The sequence below is a fragment of the Lithobates pipiens genome, unplaced genomic scaffold (genome assembly GCF_037356315.1).
Source record: "Lithobates pipiens isolate NorthernLeopardFrog02 unplaced genomic scaffold, aLitPip1_a1.2 Scaffold_8, whole genome shotgun sequence".
NCBI lineage: Eukaryota > Metazoa > Chordata > Amphibia > Anura > Ranidae > Lithobates > Lithobates pipiens.
In genome coordinates this window covers 135587405-135609699 of record NW_027507903.1, presented here as the reverse complement: position 1 = coordinate 135609699, position 22295 = coordinate 135587405, and the positions used below count along the sequence as shown (strand labels likewise).

The 22295-nt window shown below is 43.4% G+C and overlaps 1 protein-coding gene across 1 annotated transcript in view; it reads right to left on the bottom strand.

Annotated features, from left to right (window-relative positions):
* KCP (kielin cysteine rich BMP regulator) overlaps positions 1-22295 on the bottom strand; it is a 183197-nt gene that overhangs the window by 30047 nt on the left and 130855 nt on the right. Inside the window, exons 33-45 of the mRNA XM_077472046.1 lie at positions 13903-13988; positions 12874-12964; positions 12031-12113; positions 11753-11926; positions 9814-9993; positions 6902-7172; positions 4338-4420; positions 3683-3776; positions 2253-2426; positions 1911-1993; positions 1688-1808; positions 1520-1602; positions 1336-1435 (exon numbers count right to left, since the gene is read on the bottom strand). Coding sequence (XP_077328172.1) covers positions 1336-1435; positions 1520-1602; positions 1688-1808; positions 1911-1993; positions 2253-2426; positions 3683-3776; positions 4338-4420; positions 6902-7172; positions 9814-9993; positions 11753-11926; positions 12031-12113; positions 12874-12964; positions 13903-13988 — 1623 coding nt within the window. The remainder of the gene's footprint in view (positions 1-1335; positions 1436-1519; positions 1603-1687; positions 1809-1910; positions 1994-2252; positions 2427-3682; positions 3777-4337; positions 4421-6901; positions 7173-9813; positions 9994-11752; positions 11927-12030; positions 12114-12873; positions 12965-13902; positions 13989-22295) is intronic.

Sequence of the window (22295 nt, the reverse complement as noted above, 5' to 3'; positions counted from 1 at the left end):
TATCTTTGTTCTTAAAAACTACAGGATAATGGTGTTGTAGTAACTTGCACAAACCCCCCCCCCCCCCCCCAAAAAAAAAACATAATATTATTCTTGATATCTTGAAAAAAAAAGCCATTGAAAATTAGTTTGCAATAACTCCATCAGTATCACCAGCAAAGCAGCTTCATTATTATCCCATTAAAGAAGAAGAGAACGTGTGCTGCATTTGGAGATTTCCTAATTTGCCACGTCTTGAATGTTAATTCTCCATCACGAATGCTAGTTCGCTTCTGGCTCGTCCTTGCTTCCGAGCATGCGTGTTTGTACTTTAGACTTTTGTCCGACGGATTTGTGTACACACGTTCGGAAAATCCGACAACACAACTTTGTTGGTGGAAAATTTGAAGACATGTTAGCCAACATTTGTTGGCGGAAAGTCCGACAATGGAGCATACACACGGTGGGATTTTCCGCCAACGGCCAGACATCCAACATTTCCCATCGGAAAATCTGATCGTGTGTATGGTGCTTTAGACCGGGTCAATTTGTTTGTTTTGCGGGCTGACTGGTAAGTGTGCTGGGAAATCTTTTGTTTGTTTGTGATGTGAGTTGCCTTTCCACATACACCTTGCTGCAAAGGCCAGTTATGGGCTGGGGTGGTTGCCACTTTTTAGTACAGTTAGTTGGATTAGGTACAGGAATGCACGGGATGCTTTTGCTAAGCATCATGTACATCCTGTGCCTTTAAGAAGGGGCGGGCTTCTTCCAGGCATACCTGCCCTTAATATATCCATTTTTAGATGTGCTCCTACTATGGAGACTCTGTAAATTTTAGAGTTAGGATCACAGTATATACAGAGGTCCCTTGATGTAGGCACTGCAGCTTGCGCATATATTTGCAAATGTGTGTAAAAAAAAAACCTCTGTTTTTAACATAAACTGTTAGGGTCAATTTGGTTGTTTTGCAGGCTCGCTGGTAAGTGTGCTGGGAAATCTTTTGTTTGTTTGTGGTTTACACTACAGTTGTTGGGAAAACGTTTATTAGTCTATGGACAATTTACAAATGATTACATTGTGCCCCATATTATTACAACCACCATATAAGCTGTAGAATCTAGTTATGCACACCTGCCCTTTTATACATAGTAAATGTTTCAGAATTTAACAGTAACTAACCAAGTTATCGTTACATTCTAATACAGTCCAGTTTCCATAATAACATATTTAGTAATGCAAAGGTTTAGGTTACGTGGGTCAAAAATTCAAGAGATTTAAAAAAAATCATGATTGACTTTTTCCTTTTGGTGAACATGCACTCCTTCCCTGTTTTAGTCTCACTAAAATAAGTCTCACCAGTGCATAATGGGCAACATGAACCAGGCGGTGTGATCTGTTCTGAACGAGGGCAGCTGAGAACTGGGCAGGGTCTATGTTCACACACCCATGTTAGGTCCTAAAACAAAACCATAAAATACAAAAGTGAGGAAAAAAGACATAAGCATAGAATAATCAGACTCTAGAATTTATTTTATTGTACCTTGCACTGGCAGGTGTAACAGGGGTCATTGATAGCCTGTATCTCGCTTCCCACCAGTAAGTCTGTGCAGTTGCTCAGAGCCTCTAAAAACAGAGTAAATTAAATATGCACGTAATTCATGTTTTTTTTACTTCAACATCTTAGAGATGATTAGAATTTACAACTCACGGGCACAGCTGGCACAGCACTGGCCAAAAGCGGGTGGCAAAATTTGACTTTTGGGACAATCAACGAGGCTGGGGCACTGCTTTCTGCTGCAACGTCTGTACTGGCGGCCATCTGGTAAACGCTATACAGAGAATGGGAGCTTAATTGGTATAATATACCCATTTTCTTTCAGAGGTATTTATTAATAAGTTAACTCTTACATACAAGAATTTTAATCTCTTACCTCACATGTGCAGATCTCACATGGATCATCAGAAGGATGGAAACTGTCCCCAGGAACATACACCTTTTTATTAACAACGCAGTCTAAAAGGAATTGCAGGTAAAGTTATACAGTAGGACCATATAAATGATATACAGATGGAGCGGAAATACAAGGGAAAGGGTAGGTTGAGCATGTAGACTACCAGAAATCAAAAAGATAATGACAGATAAACCAGAAATATAGCTCACATGTGCAAGAAACACAGATACGGCTTTAGATAGGAGAAAAGATCAGGCAGGAAATACCATTCAGATATTACATAAGGTAAAGCCCGAGAAGGTGAATATATACTGTATATACCTGCACACAGAGGACAGCACTCTCCAGGCAATGTTATGTGACTGCTACAAGAAGTGATACACTGCAACTTGGAGCAGGTAGTGACACCATCCACACACATGCATGCCATGCAGCGGTCAACACTGGAGATCCAGTTGCTGTGGTCTTTATATTCCCGACCATTGTAAATACAGCCTGTAAAAGAAATGTAAAAATGGTGTAGCATAAGCTGTGCAGGCATCACAGAAAAAAATGTTAAATGCATAGTAGTGGTTGAAGTGAAAGGATGCCTTTTAAATAGTATTACATCCAATGTAGAAGCTCCACTGTTGGGTGGTGTGAGGTATCCATACCTCCCAACATTTTGAGATGGGAATGAGGGACTAGCAAACGTATGTAGGCATAGGACACGCCCCCTGCCACACCCTCTTAAAGGAGAATTAACCAAAACAAAAGGTAAATTAAATCCACAAGAGCTTTTTTATGGGTATCCATAAACCTGAAGTTCTCACAATCTCATATTTGCAATATCATTATGTCTGGACACTTCTGCAGGTCATTACAGTCAGAAGAAAACTTGATATATTGCGTTGGATATGTCAGATGACTACCAATTGTTTTGCATAGATACTGCAAAGATAAGTACAGTACTGTGCCCTACAGCTCATGCATGTTTTTAGGGATTAGATGTCCATGCCTATGTATATTTGGGAAAAAAGAAAGGGATCTGTAGTTAGTGGCATCATTGTTATGCTATCTACTTGGGTCAATTGCAGAATTAAAATTTTCTATCTCAACAGTATAGATTGTGGGGCTAGAATTAAAAAGTCTATGTGTATGTGTTAACTAAACAGGGTCAGATTTATACCACCTGCCCCTGCTTGCCAACTGTCTTGTGACGCCCATCTTGCATGCCAATCGACAGGCTACATAGCGATGGAAGACATCATTTCTACATGAGTTTTACCAAGGGTGGGGCAGAGACATTCAAAGAGGGTGATTGTTTACTCTACATCAGTACACCTAGAGCTGATGACTAAGAGAGCAGGGAAATTTGCCAATCTATTCTGATGGCAGTCTAGTTCTATCAGAGTGTGTGACCTGTAATTACACAATAGAATAGCCAGATAACAAAATTGTACAAGTTGTGTATGAACTAAAACAATGAGAATCCAGAGAGATTGCTCTGCCAGGAAGGATAACAGTCTTCAACTTTTATCAGATGTGTTATGTGTGTATTAGAATTAGGTTACTGATAGTAAACAACTTGCCATATCATGCGTATAAAAGGTTTTCTTTTGCTTTCAGATCCTACCAAATTATTTAAAGTGGGTATTAGTTTTTACTGTAATCTACCAAATGCACTTGAAACTCTAGACTTTCATTCTATCTATTTGGTCCTATGGCACTTGCAGCTATTAAGCAAGGAACAGGCTTGCATGGAGACTCACCTCTACAACGAGGGCAGCATGCTCCAGGATCTGTCACTTGTTGTGTACATGGCAGAGCGGGACATGAGGGAGGCTCACATTGTACACTGCCTGACTGTAAGGAAACACAAAGCATCAAATCACAGAAACCCATGCACAAGATACCTGAAAAATTATACCTGCAAGCATATACAATTATCGAACATACTAATGGGAATTGATCAGAACTAGAGCAGCTGTGCATGACAACCAATCTTCTGTCTTTTATATTCAAAATCTAACTGAACAAGCTGCAGCTAGAAGCTGATTCATTGCCATGCACAGTTTTGATAAATTCTTTCCACTGTGAGCAGCATTGTCTAGGAAATGTGAAACTGTTACATATACAAATAGCTGCACCGTGCTTGTCATTTAAGTAAGGCTGGATTCATACCTATGCAGTTTTAGTGCTTTTTGCATTTTGCAGATTTGCACTAAAGTCCATTTACCATGGTTTCCTATGGAACACGTTCTGTAGTGCAAATCTGCAAAATGCAAAAAGCACTAAAAATGCATAGGTGTGAATCCAGCCTAAAGGTTTTCTATTGTTCTGAAAACAGAACTAAATCCATATACGAGGGGTCTATAAATGACAGAATGCAAAAGTACAATTTCATTTATGCATTTGTGTACTTACTTTACATGTGCATTGCAGACATGAATCTGAAGGAGGCACCCAGCGTGCACCTTCACTGTATTCTTTCCCTTGGTACCAGCATACTGATTAATAGAAACAGGTAAGAAAAAGTATACAGTAAGTTTTTAAAAGTGGATTTAGCATATATCAAACATGCAAATCAGGCCATCATAAACAAGGAAATAAGACAAATTTATAAGATGAATTTGTTTCAGGTTAAAGATTAATTATTTACAGACCTAAGGAATTATAATCTATGAGGTCTGTAAAAAATTCATCTTTACCCTAAAACAAATTTAAATATGTGAACAAGCTAGTTTGATTTGAGCTGTGGTGTTTAGTCAAAATTAAAAAATAGAAATCAACCCAATTGACATTGCTTACTATTAATCCGATGAGTCCCTTCTGATCCTTGCTCCTGCATTCCTTGACATATTTATCTTCCAACGCTTCACTCCAAACATTCCACACCACCCCCATCATGAGGTTGGTTCTTATCAAAGTGCGATGTGCAAAGTGCGTATCATAGAAGTCATGATACAGTTTCTATGATTGAAACATGTTCTATGACATAAGGAGGGTTGGATGATAAAAAGCCCCCCCCCCCCCCCATTCATAGATCCTTTTTTATTCATAGAAGCTGTAGTATGGCTACTATGAATGGAGGAGCTGGGCAGAAAGGGTGGGCATAGCCGTGCACTCTTGATGAGTCCCTTTTACTGCTCACTCAGTTCCATCATCCCTTGCAGCACCATCAGATTATGAAGGATGAAGATTTCAAGGAAAGCAGTGTGCTCGGGTACTATTTTAGCTGAAAGATAAATTTGTACAACATTTTGAGGTTATCGGGGGGTTGTATATAATAGTTTAGGTATATGACATGATTTGGGTTCACCTTATAGTCAAAGATGGAAAGCACCTTTTCAAACTCCTGCATTTGCCCCTTTTTCTGGTCATGCTATTGACCACTGCAGCAATTTCATGGAGTCCAACAGTAGTTTTAGTGAAGAGGACTAGTTTCTGAGTGTTTCTACATGTGTTCCCGAAACATGCAGGTGTAAATGGGGTCTAATAGTATTCTACTGTGTTTGCCCACATTTTAAAATAAGATCCAGGAATATTTTATTATTGAGCCTGTGCATTTAGAAATAATTAGGCAGAATACTGTCCAATACATTTATTAAATAGGAATCTAAAAACTCCTCTTCAATAAATTCACATTAACCTAAAAGATGGGTCATATAATTATTTTACGATATGATGATATGACCTGAAACAAATTTGGCATGTGAAATAGTGGCTCTGTATTAGAATTACAGACAGGTAGCTGGCATTTTTATAAGGCCCCAACAGTTTTCTCATAAGTGTAATTTAGGCTTTTTTTGTTTAATAATTATTTATTGCGGGTTCAAATAGAAAACAATACAAAATATAATATATGAATGTAAACAATGCATGAAAATATCACCCTAAGGCTCGGTTTACACAGGGGCAACCTAACTTACAGCGCAACTTCGCAAGGCGATTTGGAGGCGTCTTCAGCATGATTTCAGCGTGACTTTGCGCAACTTACAACGCAACTTAAAGTTGCCTCCAGGACAGGTGACTTTGGCTGTGGCCAATCACAGAATAATCAGCTCTGTGGGAGGGAGGGGGTTTCCTGGGTAAACATGGGAAGTACCTGGGTAAATTATTTTCTTTTTCCTGTATTTGTTTTTCCTGTAAAGTCACTTCAATATAGATGGAGATCCGACTTGGAGGCAACTTCCCTTGAAATCTATGGGTACAAGTTGCCTAGAAGTCGCCTTGAAGTAGTACAGAAACCTTTTCTGAAGTCGGAGCAACTTCAGTAGTGTACATTAAGACGGCTCTATTCACTTCAATAGAATTTCTTATGCCCAGCAACTTGGGGCAACTTGAGGTCTGACAAGTCGGATCCCAAGTTGCTGTAGTGTGAACCGGCACTAATAAGTTAAACCTATCCTAAACATGTAACTCACTAAATATGATTTACTCAAAGTGGAGTTCCACCCCCAAAAAAAAAAATTTTAATTTATGTGCTTAAAAAAAATAGAAAATTTGGAGAAAAAAAAATGTTTTACCCGCCTTTGACCCCTTAGCAATGCCTGTTGCTAAGGGGTCCCTCGTAGTCTGCCTCCTTCAGCGCCTGGGCTCCTGACGTCACTTCCCTCGGTGAAGAAAGGGAGATCACCTCTCCCCCCTCCCTCTAGGCAATCATCTGGGACATGTGACAGGTCCCAGATGATTGCGTGGCCAGTCACAGCACGCGTGGGTGTTCACAGTTAAAATGCTGGTGCCGCAGAGCGAAGGGGGAGACGAGCGGGGCTCATACTACAGTGTAGTAGCTTTAAGTTAATTAATTTAGGCTCTTTATATGGGATTAGTGATTTGGGAATAGAAGAAATGTGGGTCTGGTCTATCTACATCTTGCTCCACACTCATAATTTGGACATAATACCCATCTCATTCAATACTCAAAATACTTTTATGTAAACTCAAACACAGCCTATGACATATCTTATCCTACTGCAGCAGTATCATACCTGGGCACTCTGTGCAACACTGTCCAGGCTTACTAACTGGGTTGGCACAGTAGATCTGAGGGCACACAACGTGTGTACATGTCACACTGCCTTCTAGGCACACACATCGAAGGCATGGGTTGGATAAGGAGTTGAATGTCTGCCGATTTGAATATTCCTTGCCTTCATAGAGACAACGGTCACACGCAGGGCAACAAGGAGATAATGGGGAAGGCACAGGGTGACTGCAGTCTTGGGAACATGGAACACGCTGGCAGTTCACCAGCTCATTCTGTTAGGAGAAAAAATTTTTTTTAAACAAAAGCAAATGTGTACAAATTCATTTTTTTTTCTTTTGTGAAAGAAAGTTTCTTGTTACAAAGATTACTCACAAAGAACCTGCAACCACTTTTTCCCTTGCATACAGTTATTAAAGTGGTTGTAAACCCTTACAAACCACTTTGACCTACAGCTAAGCCTAGATTAAGGCTTACCTGTAGGTCCAAGAAATATCTCCTAAACCTATATAGTTTAGGAGATATTTACCCGAAGACCGGGTATGCGCCGTAGACAGGGGCACGCAGGCGCACTGGGCAGGCTCCCGTGCGCATGCACGGGATTGACGTCATCGCGGCTCCAGTGAATTACAGCGCCTGAGCAGCGAGACCCAGAAGTCGCTTCGGGATACATGGCAGCGGCGAAGAGGAAGACGGAGGACCGCTTCGGGGGCTTCGTTCTCAGGTAAGTTATTCATAATGAGCTAGTATGCTATGCATACTAGCTCATTATGCCTTTGCCTTACAGGGTGTGTTTTTTTTTGTTTTTGTTTTTTTTGCCTTTACTTCCTCTTTAAAGGTTTCACCTTTATAAGAAGACTCACATAATGCGGTTCTGCAACAGAAAGCACTAACTTTACATATACTGTGTATTAGCACTCTTTAGTGTGCAAATTGTTAGTTTATCTCATCGATTGTACCATAGCACCTTATTTGTAATAAACTGCATTTTATATTATAATAGATAGGATATAGCCATTATACAATGTTAGGGATAAACAGACCTATAATAAAGCAATGCAAAGCACAACCACTATGGCAGCTAGGTAAAATGGTAAATGGGTAACTGCAATTTGTGATCATGTGTAGCCGCTCAAAGCTGGAGGATAACAGGTGTCCCTACCAGTATTCAGAAAGTGGGAGCAGGCATCAGACACTAATTCAGAAGCTTGGACACATGGGGTAAGTCACCACTCAAAACCAACCCAGTGCTTTAGATGTGAATATGGCTGTGTATTACCTTCAGCTAGCGCTGCTCTGGCCATGCCCCTTAACAGAGGCGACCTCTGTGACCAAGCCCCGGTAGGCGGGGCGAAACATGTCAGGGGGCATGGCCGGAGCAGTGCTGGGTAACTTAAATTTGTTAAAATTCCTGGCTGAGAAAGTATTAAAGCCAGAGGTTCACCATAATAGCTAAGCAACTTGCATTTTCAGAAGGAGGTCAGAACAGTTCCCCCCACATTTCTCTAATGACAGCTTTACTATGGTATTACTTTAACCACTTCCTTACTGGGCCACAGTTAAAAGATGTCCTCGATTTGAAGTAGAATATTGGGGTTATGGCTGCAGAAATAAGCCATAACCCCTGTATTGTTTCTTTCAAATGGCGATTCTCTAACTGCTAAAACTCATCCGAGCAGCTGATTGGTGGTTCTCGGGCTTACTGGGATGATCGGTGAGTCCGGATACAGATCAGGCGGTTGCGGTGGCTGATCCAGAGATTAGCAAAGGAAAGATGGCCCCAGCTAAACTTTATGGTCTATGAGAACCGGTTCCGGTCTGATGTAAACAATGCCATTTTATTTTGAAAAGCTTTAGATCTATTTTTTTTAAATCTAATTCTTTCCATTGTAGAGGAGAGATCTGAGGTCTTATAGGCCCCAGGTCTCTCCACTCTCCATAAAGAGAACCTGTCATGCGGTATTGTTATTGCAAGGGATGCTTTCATTTCTTGCAATAGCAATAAAAATGATAAAAAAAATATATATAAGTATAAAAATAGTAGCAGTATAAAAAGAATTAAATACATAAATAATAATAAAAAAAGAAAAAAATGTAAAGCTCCCCCCATCCCCCCGTGCTCGCATAGTGGCAAATACATATGTAGGTCATGCCCACAAATGTAAATGGTGTTAGCACCATACTTGTACGGTATTGCCACAAACGTTATAGTGAGAGCAATAACTCTAGCACTAGACCTTCTCTGTAACTCTAAACTGGTAACCTGTAAATCTAAAGTATTACCTATGGAGATTTTTCAGTACCGTAGTTTAGAACCACAATTTTAAAGCATGACATGTTGGGTACCTATTTACTAACATCATCTTTCGTATGTTCAAAAAGTGCATTTTTCCCAAAAGATTGGGTTTGAAATATCACTGCGCAAATACTGTGTGGCATAAAAAGAAAATTCTCTAGGGACGCTGCTAATAAATATAAATATATATATATATATATATATATATATATATATATATATATATATATATATATATATATATATATATATATATATAATGTTTGGGGGTTCTAAGTGATTTTCCAGCAAAAAAACACAGATTTTTACATATATGAGAAAAGTGTCAGAATTGAGCTGGTAAGCAAGTGGTTAAAAAAATTGACTTAATTATGAGTTTATCTGCACTTATGGTTTTCTCTTAGTTTTCTAGCAAAATCCCACAAATACCTGCTGATCCTGCCACTGAATTCTACCTAATTCAGCTTCCTGCAATAGGGTGGCAACGGTGTTGCACTGTGGCTCTAAATATGTGAAATGTGTCTGCTGTGCATGAGGTTTAATAGACTGTCTGTCCACCAGAGCACCTTCTGATAGATTAAATGGCCAGTCTCGCATGGCATTTAGAAGGTTGGACTCACCCTACAGGAACATTGAGTGCACACGTCCCCGGGTAACTGGAAGCTGTCTCCATTCTGGTATGTGCGTCCATTGTGCTTACATACACCAGTGCAGCGTGGGCAACACTCTCCTGGTGGTGTCACTGGGTATAGACATGATACAGCTGGACATGGAAGAGACACACAGGTCACTTCTCCGTTCTGTAAAACGGAAATAAAAAATTAGCAGGGCATTACAGAAAGTTGCTAAAAAATGACAAATAAGTATATTTAAATGGTTTTATACATATTTTTATATGTACAGTGCATCCGGAAAGTATTCATCATGCTTTTTCCACATTTTGTTAAGTTACAGCCTTATTCCAAAATAGAGTAAATTCATTATTTTCCTCAAAATTCTACAAACAATACCCTATAATTGTCAACGTGAAAGAAGTTTGTTTGAAATCTTTGCAAATTTATTTAAATATATATATATATCCAATGTAAAGTACATAAGTATTCACAGCCTTTGTCATGACACTCAAAATTGAGCCCAGGTGTATCCTGGTTCCACTAATCATACTTGAGATGTTTCTACAACTTGATTGGAGTCCACCTGAGGTAAATTCAGTTGATTGGACATATGATTTGGAAAGGCACACACCTAGCTATGAAGTCCAAGAAATTGTCTGTAGACCTCTGAGACAGGACTGTATGGAGGCACAGATCTAGGGAAGGATACAGAAAACATTTCTGCAGTATTGAAGGTCCCAATGAGCACAGTGGCCTCCATCATCCGTAAATGGAAGAAGTTTTGAACCACCAGGACTCTTCCTAGAGCAGGCCGCCTGGCCAAACTGAGCGATCGGGGAGGAAGGACCTTAGTCAGGGAGGTGACCAAGAACCAATCAAGTAGAGTGGCCAGATGGAAACCACTACTCAGTAAAAGTCACGTAACAGTCCATCTAGAGTTTACCAAAAGGCACCTGAAGCACTCTCAGACCACGAGAAACAAAATTCTCTGGTCTGATGAAACAAAGATTGAACTCTTTGACCTGAATGGCAAGCATCGTGTCTTGAGTAAACCAGGCACAATTCATCACCTGGCCAATACCAGCTCTACAGTGAAGCATGGTGGTGGTAGCATCATGCTGTGGGGATGTTTTTTAGCAGCAGGAACTGGAAGACTAGTCAGGATTGAGGAAAAGATGAATGCAGAAATGTACAGAGACATCCTTGATGAAAACCAGCTCCAAAGCACTCTGGACCTCAGACTGGGGCGAAGTTTCATCTTCCAATAGGACAACGACCCTAAGCACACAGCCAAGATAACAAAGGAGTGGCTATGGAACAACTCTGTGAATGGCCTTGAGTGGCCCAGCCAGAGACCAGACTTGAACTTGATTGAACATCTCTGAAGAGATCTGAAAATGACTGTTCACCGACGCTCCCCATCCAACCTGATGGAGCTTGAGAGGTCTTGCAAAGAAGAATTGGAGAAACTGCCCAGAAATCAGTGTGCCAAGCTTGTAGATTCATACTCAAAAAGACTTGAGGCTGTAATTGGTGCCAAAGGTGCTTCAACAAAGTACTGAGCAAAGGCTGTGAATACTTGTACATGTGATTTTTTTTAAAAATATAAAATTTTTAATAACTTTGCAAATATTTCAAACAAACTTCGTTCATGTTGTCATTATGGGATATAATTTGTAGAATTTTGAGGAAAATAATTAATTTAATCCATTTTGGAATAAGGCTGCAAAGTCACAAAATATGAAAAAGTGAAGTGCTGTGAATACTTTCCGAATGCACTGTATATGTATCTTTTTATTACTTTTCCGATAAGCAACACCTATCAGCATCTGTAGTTATATTTATCAAAGTTTTCATCTTCACCTAGCTTAAAGAACTATGTGCTGCCTCAGTAAGGTCTTACAAAAAAATCCAAATCAATGACTGTTTCCAGTGGTTGCCTCACCCTGCAAGTGCAGCGGCTGCAATCATCCTCAGGGTCAGGGAAGCTCTCTCCATTCAGACAGTCCTGGCCATTATAGTTACATCCATCACACACCGGACACATGCATGGATCCTCTCCAGGGTGAGGACAGTTCACGTTTTCACAGGCCCGAGGAACACAGGTAACATGCCCTCTCTGAGAATTAGAAATAGATATGCCACTAGTTTACTATTATTTAATCAGTGAAGATATCATGGCATTACTTTAGTGCCATGGAACTTATAGGTTCCTTCACTCACCATGCAGCGGCATTGCTCACATTCACTTTGCGGGGAAGTAAAAGCCTCCCCATCTAGGTAGTTCCGGCCCTGAAAATGGCAACCTATGAACAGGAAGACAATCACTTTTCCAGGCCCATGAGCTTACCTGTCACTTTAAATAAAGATATCATACTCCAAAGAGGAATGAAGGGAAAGTTGAACTTGACCTTTTTATACTAGGAATACAATTATATTATAATTTGGATATAAAGACACCAGTGTTGTCTCCTTTGTTTATGCAGGATTAAGGCAGCAACTGATGTTTTGTGATGTTGGGAAGTAATTCAAAACTAATGCTGGAAGCAAAATCTGAAAACTAAGTGGTGGCCTCATCCTAACCCTTCCACAATTAGTACTCTTATAATCTTCCAAAAAAATTACACTATATAATTGACTACAGGTGGTACTATTGCAACTCACCTTTAAATAATATGCATGGACAGTAACAATGAAAAAAAATGAACCTGGTTAGTCACAAACCAAGTGTAACTGGACTTCTCTTATCTAAAAAGATACCACCAAACAGACCTTAGTGGTAGATGTTACTCACGTTGCACTGGCTGGCATGAGCAGCTCCTGGCAGTGTTTTCTTCCCAACATCAAGACAAGTTCCTGTGCTAAAGTGAGTATATGTGGTTCTCAATCTACAGGAATGAAAGGAAGAACCATCTAAATAGGTTCAGTGAATAACTATTTTAATACTTTACATGGGCCATGTGCCATTTATGCACACTATTTGATGAGGGGGATTTCCTGGAGGTTCCTTTTCTAAATAAAGGTGTCTTCATAATATCAGATCACTATCAATCAATCAATCTTTACCTTGGCACAAGGGACAATCACAAGGGCCGGTCACAGGATGAGGACAATTCATTGGAGGACACAGCTTGCGGACACATTGGACAGATCCAGACTGAAAAATTATAAATATGTTTTTTTTTTATTTGAGACACCTGGTGGACTGATGACTAGGGAGGTTTTTATAATGCATATTGATTTAGTACAGCAATATATCAATATAAAGTGACTGTCACTTTTAAAATAAAGAGAGCTGTTTGCAGGTATAAAGTGTAGCAGTGTTCATCCACACTCAAAGACAGTAGCAGATGTGAATAAGAGCTGCTGCAGGTATGTGACTGTACTTTATACCTTCTAAGCCCTTGTACACACGGTCGGACATTCCGACAACCAAATCCGTCTGATTTTTTCCGACAGATTTTGTCCGAAACTGTTGCATACACACGGTCGGACAAAGTTGTCGGTAAATGCGATCGTTCAGAATTTGATCTGAGCATGCGTGGCACTTTGTCCGATCGGAATTCTCTACACATGATCGGACAAAGTCCGATCGGATCATGTTGTCGGAAAATTTTATAGCCAAGCTGGAAAACTTGGTCCGTCGGATATTCCGACGGAAACAGTCCGATGGAAACCACACACTGTCGGATTATCTGACAACACGTTCCGATAGGACATTTTCCGTCGGAATGTCCGACCGTGTGTTCAAGGGCTAAGAGCGCTTTTATTTTTCTTTTTTTTAGGTTATACAAGGAGTGTTATATGCCTGGTCCCCCGCTTCATGCTTTGGTTTCTCCTGCCAGCTCCTAAATCACAACAGGAAATAGGAGATGAAATAGGAGACAGTGGGAGGACTCACAGAATGCTGCGGAGGACCAGGTAACGGACACACCCGGAAGTGTTGGATACCTGAGGCAGCTGGAGATCTGAAACACAGGTAAAAAGGTAGATATACAGACAGCCTTTGCTTTACCATCATGGACTTACTGACAGAGCCACTTTTACTGAAGTTTTTACATGCATAAATATAATGACATAACAGTGTATGCTCACCCTGCAGGTACACTCAGAACAGGTTGGGTTGGAAAGTTCAGGAACGGTTTGACCGTTTATCATATCCACTCCATTATAAGAGCATCCTGAGAAAGGTCACATGAGGACATATGATAAAAAAAAATAGACACATACCTTCCCATTATACAGTACATGTATGTTGTATTACTGAAAGTTTTTTTTTATGAAAGATAATCACATGGTACACTTGATATGAGCCTCCATAACTGGAATGGTGGTACTGGCTGGAGGTTCAAGTTCAGATGATCCAGCTAAATTAATGCTCTATTAATATTGTGAATTTGACAACTGTATAAGAAAAATGTAGTTTGTGCAACTAAATAAAATATAAAAGTATACAGTATAATCAGACTGATATTGCAATGTACAGGGCACAACTATCCCACAGAAATACATGTTGCATAGGGAGCCTGAAATATAATTTCTATATAAGTGCAGACATCTGGGAAAAGAAATTGGATTCTTGAGGTCATTCTGTACACCAGCAGTGTCCAGAATTGCTGCAGGTTGCCATAGGATATGATATTTGATTATTTTAACAGCTATACAATGTCTGAAAATGAAAATGGAAAAGTACTATTTAGTAACAAAATGCCTCGTGTAGGGGTTGATTTACTAAACTAAACAGGGGGCGGTCCTACTGGCTATAACCCTTCACACTGCATCCAGCAGCTCAGTTCATCAAAAGCAGTACAAACAGAAATAGTCAATGAACTTCAGAGAAAAGGATTTTATCGTGATTACAAAAATCCTATTTTCTCTATCGTTCATTGACAGACACAGCAGCTAATCTTGACCTTGGGGACGTCCCCAAGCAGTGTCAAAGAAACGAACAGCAAGAAAATAAATCCACCCATAACAACCAGAGCTCCTCAATGGAGGATTTGCAACCTTAAACAGTCGGCTGCAAAACCTTGCTTCCGAAGTAAGCAGCCGAAGATGCGCTCACATCAACCTTGTAAAATTTAGTGAAAGTGTGAACGGACAACCTGGTCGCCGCCTTACACACCTGGGAAACTAACGATTGATGTCGGACAGCCCAAGAGGCATCAATTGCCCTGGTAGAATGTGCCGCGACAGGAAAGGGGGCGCCCGTCCCCTTACGGCATAAGCCTGAACTACAATATCCACCGAGAAATGGTGGCCGATGAGACCGCCAGTCCCTTCTTCGGACCAGCCACCAATACACACAGCCAGTCCGACCTCCAAAAAGGAGCCGTAGCAGACAGATACACCCACAGAGCCTGGACCACATCCAAGGAATGCAAAGCCACCTCTTTGGGGTGTGATGATGGAGGACATAAGGACGGAAGCACAATGTCCTCATTTAGAAAGGCCGAAACAACCTTTGGAAGAAACGAAGGCTGCGGATGCAGCACCACCTTATCCTTGTGGAGGATCAAGTAGGGAGACTTACAAGACAAGGCTGCCAACTCAGAAACTCTCCTGGCAGATGTAATGGCCACTAGAAAGACTACTTTATGAGAAAGTGTCAATAAGGGAATCTCCCAAATGTTTTTAAACAGCGGTTTCTGAAGCACCGAGAGCACCAGATTCAAATTGCACGGAGGTAGCGGTGGTCAAACCAGAGGGGCCACATGTTGAACCCCCAGAACAAACTTACTCACCAATGAATGAGTCGCCAAGGGACACTGAACAAAGACAGCCAAAGCTGATATCTGCCCCTTAATGGTGCTTAATGCAAGTTTCTGATCCACTCCTCGCTGCAAAAATAGCAGGATCCTGGAAACTGAATATGTACGTGGACACCACCCCATCTCCTCACACATGGAGATGTAGGCCTTCCATGTACGATGATAAATCTTCCGAGAAGATGACTTCTGTGCTCTCAACATAGTGGATATTACCGAATCTGACAGACCTCGGTCCCTTAGCATCTGGCTTTTAACAGCCATGCCATTAAAGCCAGTGACGGTAAAGCAGGATGAAGTATTGGACCTTGCAACAGAAAGTCCTCTCGCATTGGCACTCGCCAAGGAACATCCGCCACCATCCGTACTGTCGACGTACCACAGACGCCAAGGCCAATCTGGGGCAATCAGAGTTACCAGAATCCCCTCGGCCTCCACTCTGCGAAGCAGACGTGGTAGAAGTTTGAGTGGGGGAAAAGCATAAATCAGTTGATAATGCCCCCATGGAGCCACCAACGCATCCGCCCAGAGATTCTTTGACCTGGCCACAAACCTCTGTACCTTCCAATTGAGTTGAGAAGCCAGGAAATCCACATCTGGTGTGCCTCACCTTAGGCAAAGGTGCCGAAATACATGTGGATGTAGCGACCATTCCCCTTGGTCCAGCATCTGACGACTTAGGTAGTCCACTTACCAGTTTTCTATGCCCGGATTTGTACACAGCCAACAAAGCCGGCACGCGCCGCTCTGCCCACCGCAGGATGTGAGCAACCTCCAGTGCTGCAGCCAAGCTCCTTGTTCCTTCTTGATGGTTGGCATACACCACCACCATGGTGTTGTCCGATTGGATCCCGACCAGACGCCCCTGCAGACTCTGTGACCATGTGAAGAGGCACCGCCTGATTGCCTGAAGTTCCAGCACATTGATCACAGCTGGGATTCCTCCTGGGTCCACCGACCCTGGGCTGACTGTACTCCCCAAACTCCCCCCCCCAACCGGTCAGGCTGGCGTCCGTTGTGATCACCGTCCAATGAAGAGGAAGGAACGACTTCTCGGACCAAGGACCCGGCGATCTCAGCCACCAGAGCAGGAAGTCCCCGACTAGCTGGCTCACTTGAATTTGACAATCCAGGGCAACGGAGATTTGTTCCATTTTCACAGGATCTCCTTTTGCAAGACTCAAGTGTGGAATTGAGCATACGGTTCCCCCTCAAAAGTGGCTACCATGAGACCCAGGACTCTCATGCAAAAACGCGTCGATGACCACCTGTGGAACACCAACAAGTTCACCACATCTTGAAGAATCTGCAGCTTGTCCGAAGGAAGAAAGAGGATGAGGAATCCAGAAGCAGGCCCAGGTACTCCAGGCGCTGAGTTGGCACCAACACCGACTTCTGTAGGTTCAGTATCCAACCAAACTCCGAAAAGTTTGCATGGTGATTGCCACAGCCTCCCTTAATTCTGAGGCGGAAGCTGCCCTCAGAAGGAGGTCGTCCAGGTAACTCACGATTGCGATCCCTCGCTGTCTCGCTGTCTTAGCAAAGCCAAAATTGGGGCTAGCACCTTGGTGAAAACCCTCGGTACCGACGCCAGGCCAATAGAGAGAGCTACAAATTGGTAGTGCTCGTCCCTGACCACAAATCGCAGAAAACTTCTGATGCTTAATGCATATTGGGGCATGCAAGTATGTGTCCTTGATGTCCAGGGATGCCAGAAAATCCCCCTGATGGAGTGCAGCGACCACTGAGCAAACTGATTCCATCCTGAACCTTTGTACCTTCACAAAGCTGTTGAGGGCCTTGAGGTCAATGACCGGATGGACCCCTTCCTTCTTTGGGACTACAAACAGATTGGAGTAGAATCCCTTTTCCAGGGTCGGTACAGGTACTATCACCCCGCGGGAGGTTCCGTACTGCCCCAAACAGGGCCTCCAGATGACCCGGAAGCAGATAGATGTTGGAGGGAAAAAATCTGTTTGGCGGACAAGAAAGAAAGTCTATCTTGTACCCTGATTAAACCAGTTCGCAGACCCACTGGTCACAAAGTAGAAAGGTCCACCGGGCTGCAAACTCCTGAAGACAAACCTTCATGCGGTAACAGATTTGTTCACAGGCTTGCTTGGCTTGCAAAACTAGGGATGTTTTGTCCCTCAGCAGGCACCTTGTCAGTACTCTTACCCACAGTAACATTATTAATAATGTCATCCAGTGAGGCTCCAAATAGCCTCTCTTCCTGGAAGGGCAACTCCGCTAGTGCTTTCTTACATGTCTGGTCTGCAGACCACCATTTCAGCCAAATCAGGTGGTTACCTTATTTATGGATACTGGAGGGTCAACAATCGTGGGAGATGTCCATTTCTTCAGGAGACTCTCCTCAAAGGGGTAAAGCACCACCATGATTTTCCCCGCTCCTTGTAAATAAACTTATCAAAATAAGTTGGGTAAGGAAACACCTTAGTCATGTGGTCTGGCTTGTGGGAGCCAAAAGGAACCGGTCCCTCTGTAGATGCCCACACTGTATCCTCCATTTTAAGTGTATCCCACACCGCTGTAATAAGTGCTCCTACAAGCGCCTTTTCCTGCACTGACCCAGACACAGAGTCATCCTTAGTGTCCAAACGGTCCTGGTCTGCATCCTCTGATACATCAGAACAGGGGCCGTCTGTCACAGCGGGCCCGAGTCAGAATCAGAGCTTTCCCCAAGAGACATGGGGGGGCGTTTTTACCCCGTTTTGCACCCGTACACCACTTCCACCCTGACAACAAAGGCCTCCAGGACCGCTGACAGAGCGTCCATAGGCACCGCAGGTGCAGGGGAACCAGTTGCAATAACAGGGATGTCTGGGGAAGAAGTGCCAGCTTCTGATGCCATGCTGACCCACACTCGTCTGTCACCACTTAGAGACCTAAGGAAAGGCACACAAAAAGTCCAACCTCCTAGCTGCCACAGACTGAGGGGCCCCCCGCAGCAATCACAACCCAGACCCAGGTACTACGCTGTGCTGCTGCTGTCCTCTCTTCCCTGTGTCATCCACGAGGTGTCTGTGTGGAAAGCGTGCTGTTCTAGAAGGAAAGAAGCACCCAGCACTAGAGTCAAAACTACCTGAGGCTACTAGAAAATGTCCACTGGCCACCTCAGCAAAAACGCCTGAGGGTGCCAAGAAAATGCCCGCCGAACTACTAGAAAATAGCTGAAAGGCAAAAAACTGGCTGTGGCTACAAAAAAATGGCTGCAGCCACAAGAAAATGGACGAGGAGCATGCGGCAGCCTCCCCACATGTCACACACAGCACAAACACCTCACCGTGGCCCTGAAACAGGGAAGAGGATGAGCAGACCCCCAAAACCCAGCACAGCCTCCTGCCAGGACCCAGAGCCCCCCCCCCCCCCCGGGACAGGGAGAGAAGAAAGGAAGAATGAGAGATCTCCCTAGTCGACCTCCCAGGGAATACCCAGCTGCTCCATCCTGTCGAGACAGGTGGAACCATACTTACCCCTCCTACAGGGACTGCTGGATGCATTCCACAGACAGACCCATCACCCGAGCAGTACGACAGCCCCTGGATTAGACGAAGCATGTCGTGGCCTACCCAGTGCATAGCTAGGGTCTGCTCACACTTGATGGCCAGGCTGGGGAGACTACAAGGATCTATATTATCCAGCCTGTCACCCAGCCCAGCTGTTGATTGTAGATCACAGGAATCAAAAATGAGCCAGGTCCTTCTCCTACACTAGGCAGAAAAAACTGAGCTGCTGGATGCAGTGTGAGGGGTTATAGCCAGTAGGAACGCCCCCTGGGTGGTACTGTGCAAGTGTTGCTGTTTTTAACACTTTCTGCCTAGTCCTCTCCTGAAGGGGCGATATAACCTAAGGTCAAGATGAGCTGCTGTATCCATCAATGAAAGATAGAGAAAGTGTAATTGCACTTGTATTTGCCTTTAGTGAATCAACCCCATAGTGTCGTATAGTGTATGTGTATTTCTAATCATTTAAGTCAGTGGTCTCCAAACTGTGATCTGTGGGCTGGATGTGGCCCTTTGCTTGCCTTTATCTGGCCCTTGGGACATTGTTCCTTGTACTGATGTGAGGAACTATTCCTCCCATTGATACAGGGCACTAGCACCAACAATAGGCACCATTTCTTTCCTTGTCACCAGTAGTGGGGTAGTAACATCAGCAACATGGAGTTTTTCCTTTCACTGACACCAATAATAGGGCACCTATGCTTCCATTGATACCAACAATGGAGCACTATTCCTCCCCATTGATATAAATGATGAGGCACTACTCCTTCTACTGACATCGATGATAGGACACTGTTCCTTCAAATAATACTAATTACGTGGCACTAGTGGCGAAATTACCAGGGTCGCAACAGTCGCACTTGTGATGGGCCCTGGCATTCCACCACTGTCTGGGGGGCCCAGCGGATTGCTATTCACACAGGGCTCTGAGCGGAGATCGTGCCTCTCATGGAACAGTAGCACAACCGGCATTAACGGCAGTCCTTTCCTAACACAGACACAGCATGGGAGGAAAGGGCTGTGGATAACCGGCAAGTCTGTTTACATGTGATCAGCAGATCACATGGTAAAGGGCCACTGTGATTGCGCTGAATGCATGTCCCAGGGGTCATACGGGAAGCATGGTTTTGGGAGGATGTCCATGGACACCCTTCCAAAATTGGAAGCTCTGGGCTCGGATGGAAGGGGGGCAGGGGGGCCCATCATGGTGTCTTGCATCAGGGCCCTGAAGGTTCTAGTTACCCCTCTGTGTGGCACTATTCCTCATAGGTACATAGTTACATAGTTACATAGTTGGTGAGATTGAAAAAAGACACAAATCCATCAAGTCCAACCTGTGTGTTGGACTTGATGAACTTGTGTCTTTTTTCAATCTCACCAACTATGTAACTTTGAGGAATAGTGCCACATAATTAGTATTATTTGGAGGAATAGTGCCTTGTTCCTACTGACTGACAGGAGGACATCATCCTCCTCCAATAGGAGGATATCCTCCTCCTACTGACCGGAGCTATGTCCTTTTTCTTTTACTCCCGAAGCCCACCAAGCCTGAAACATTGATGCTGGGGCATTTTCTACTCTCACTGGCCACAGTCCAGCCCCCCTAAAGTCTGAGGGACAATAATCTGGCCTTTTGTATAGAGGGTTTGGAGACCTCTGCTTCAACAAATACAAGAAATTCGGCCAAAATCAGATTCATTAAAGGTGCTTTGCCTTTCAGTTCTAATCCTGCATATTTGAAGGGGAAAAACGTGGCTTTGTTTCAGGTAAGGAGATGCAGGGGGACCAAATATCAGAAAGTTTACATATTTGTGGAAATCTCTAATTGCAGTGGCTGCACAAGACTTATTTATTATTTGAATCAAATATCTGTTGTCCTCCTATGACCTCCTCACCAACACATATTTAATATTTGAACCACATATCTGTTGTCCTCCTATGCCCTCCTCAACAAGACGGATTTAATATTTGAACCACATATCTGTTGTCCTGCTATGCCCTCCTCAACAAGACATATTTAATATTTGAATCACATATCTGTTGTCCTGTTATGCCCTGCTCAACAAGATGTATTTAATATTTGAATCACATATCTGTTGTCCTGCTATGCCCTCCTCAACAGCTCATTATAAATCAAGGATTTAATCTAAAGCTTTGTTACTGATAGTCACTTATCTCCCTACATCTTCTAATGCTCAGTGGAATGTTCTGATTTGGATTCAGTGATGATCATGAGACACAGTTACTAAAGAATATGATAGGTATTATGCAGAGATTTTTTCTCATAAAGCAAAACTCAAGCAAATAAAACTGTTAAATGACAATGACTAAGAATGTTTTAACCACTTGAGACCCGCGCTATAGCCGAATGACGGCTACAGCGCGGATCTCCTTTTCCGGGACTACGTCTATTGAAGTCCCTGAGGGGCGCGCGCGGCGCGCTCTGTGATCGGTGAGTCTATGAGACTCGCCTGATCACCGATCCGTGCAAGGGGTCGATCCCGACCCCTTATCACGTGATCAGCTGTCAGCCAATGACAGCTGATCATGTGATATAACGGAGCCGGTAATCGGCTATTATTCCTCCTCGCGCTGTCAGCGCGAGGAGAAAAAAAAAAGCCGATCACCGGCGGCAGTGATCGGGACATCAGTCCCGATCACGGCCAGCCCTGCTAGTGCCCACCTGCCCCCTGCCAGTGCCCACCTGCCCCCTGCCAGTGCCACATTAATAAAAAGTAAGTGCCCCCCATCAGTGCCACCCAGCAGTGCCCATAGTGCCACCCAGCAGTGCCCACAGTGCCACCCAGCAGTGCCACCCAGCAGTGCCCACAGTGCCACCCAGCAGTGCCCACAATCTGCCTCAACAAAGGTGCTGCACCCCAGTGCCACATATCCGTGCCCATCAGTATCATCTACCAGTGCCCAGCAGTGCCGCCCATCAGTGCCCAGCAGTGCCACCTATCAGAGCCACCTATCAGTGCCACCTATCAGTGCCCATCAGTCCCATCTATCAGTGGTACCTATCAGTGCCCATCCGTGCCACCCATCCGTGCCACCCATCTGTGCCCCCCATCCGTGCCATCTTATCTGTGCCCATCTTTGCCCATCAGTGCCGCCTTATCCGTGCCCATCGGTGCTGCCTTATCTGTGCCTATTAGTGCTGCCTTAACTATGCCTATCAGTGCCCACCAGTGCA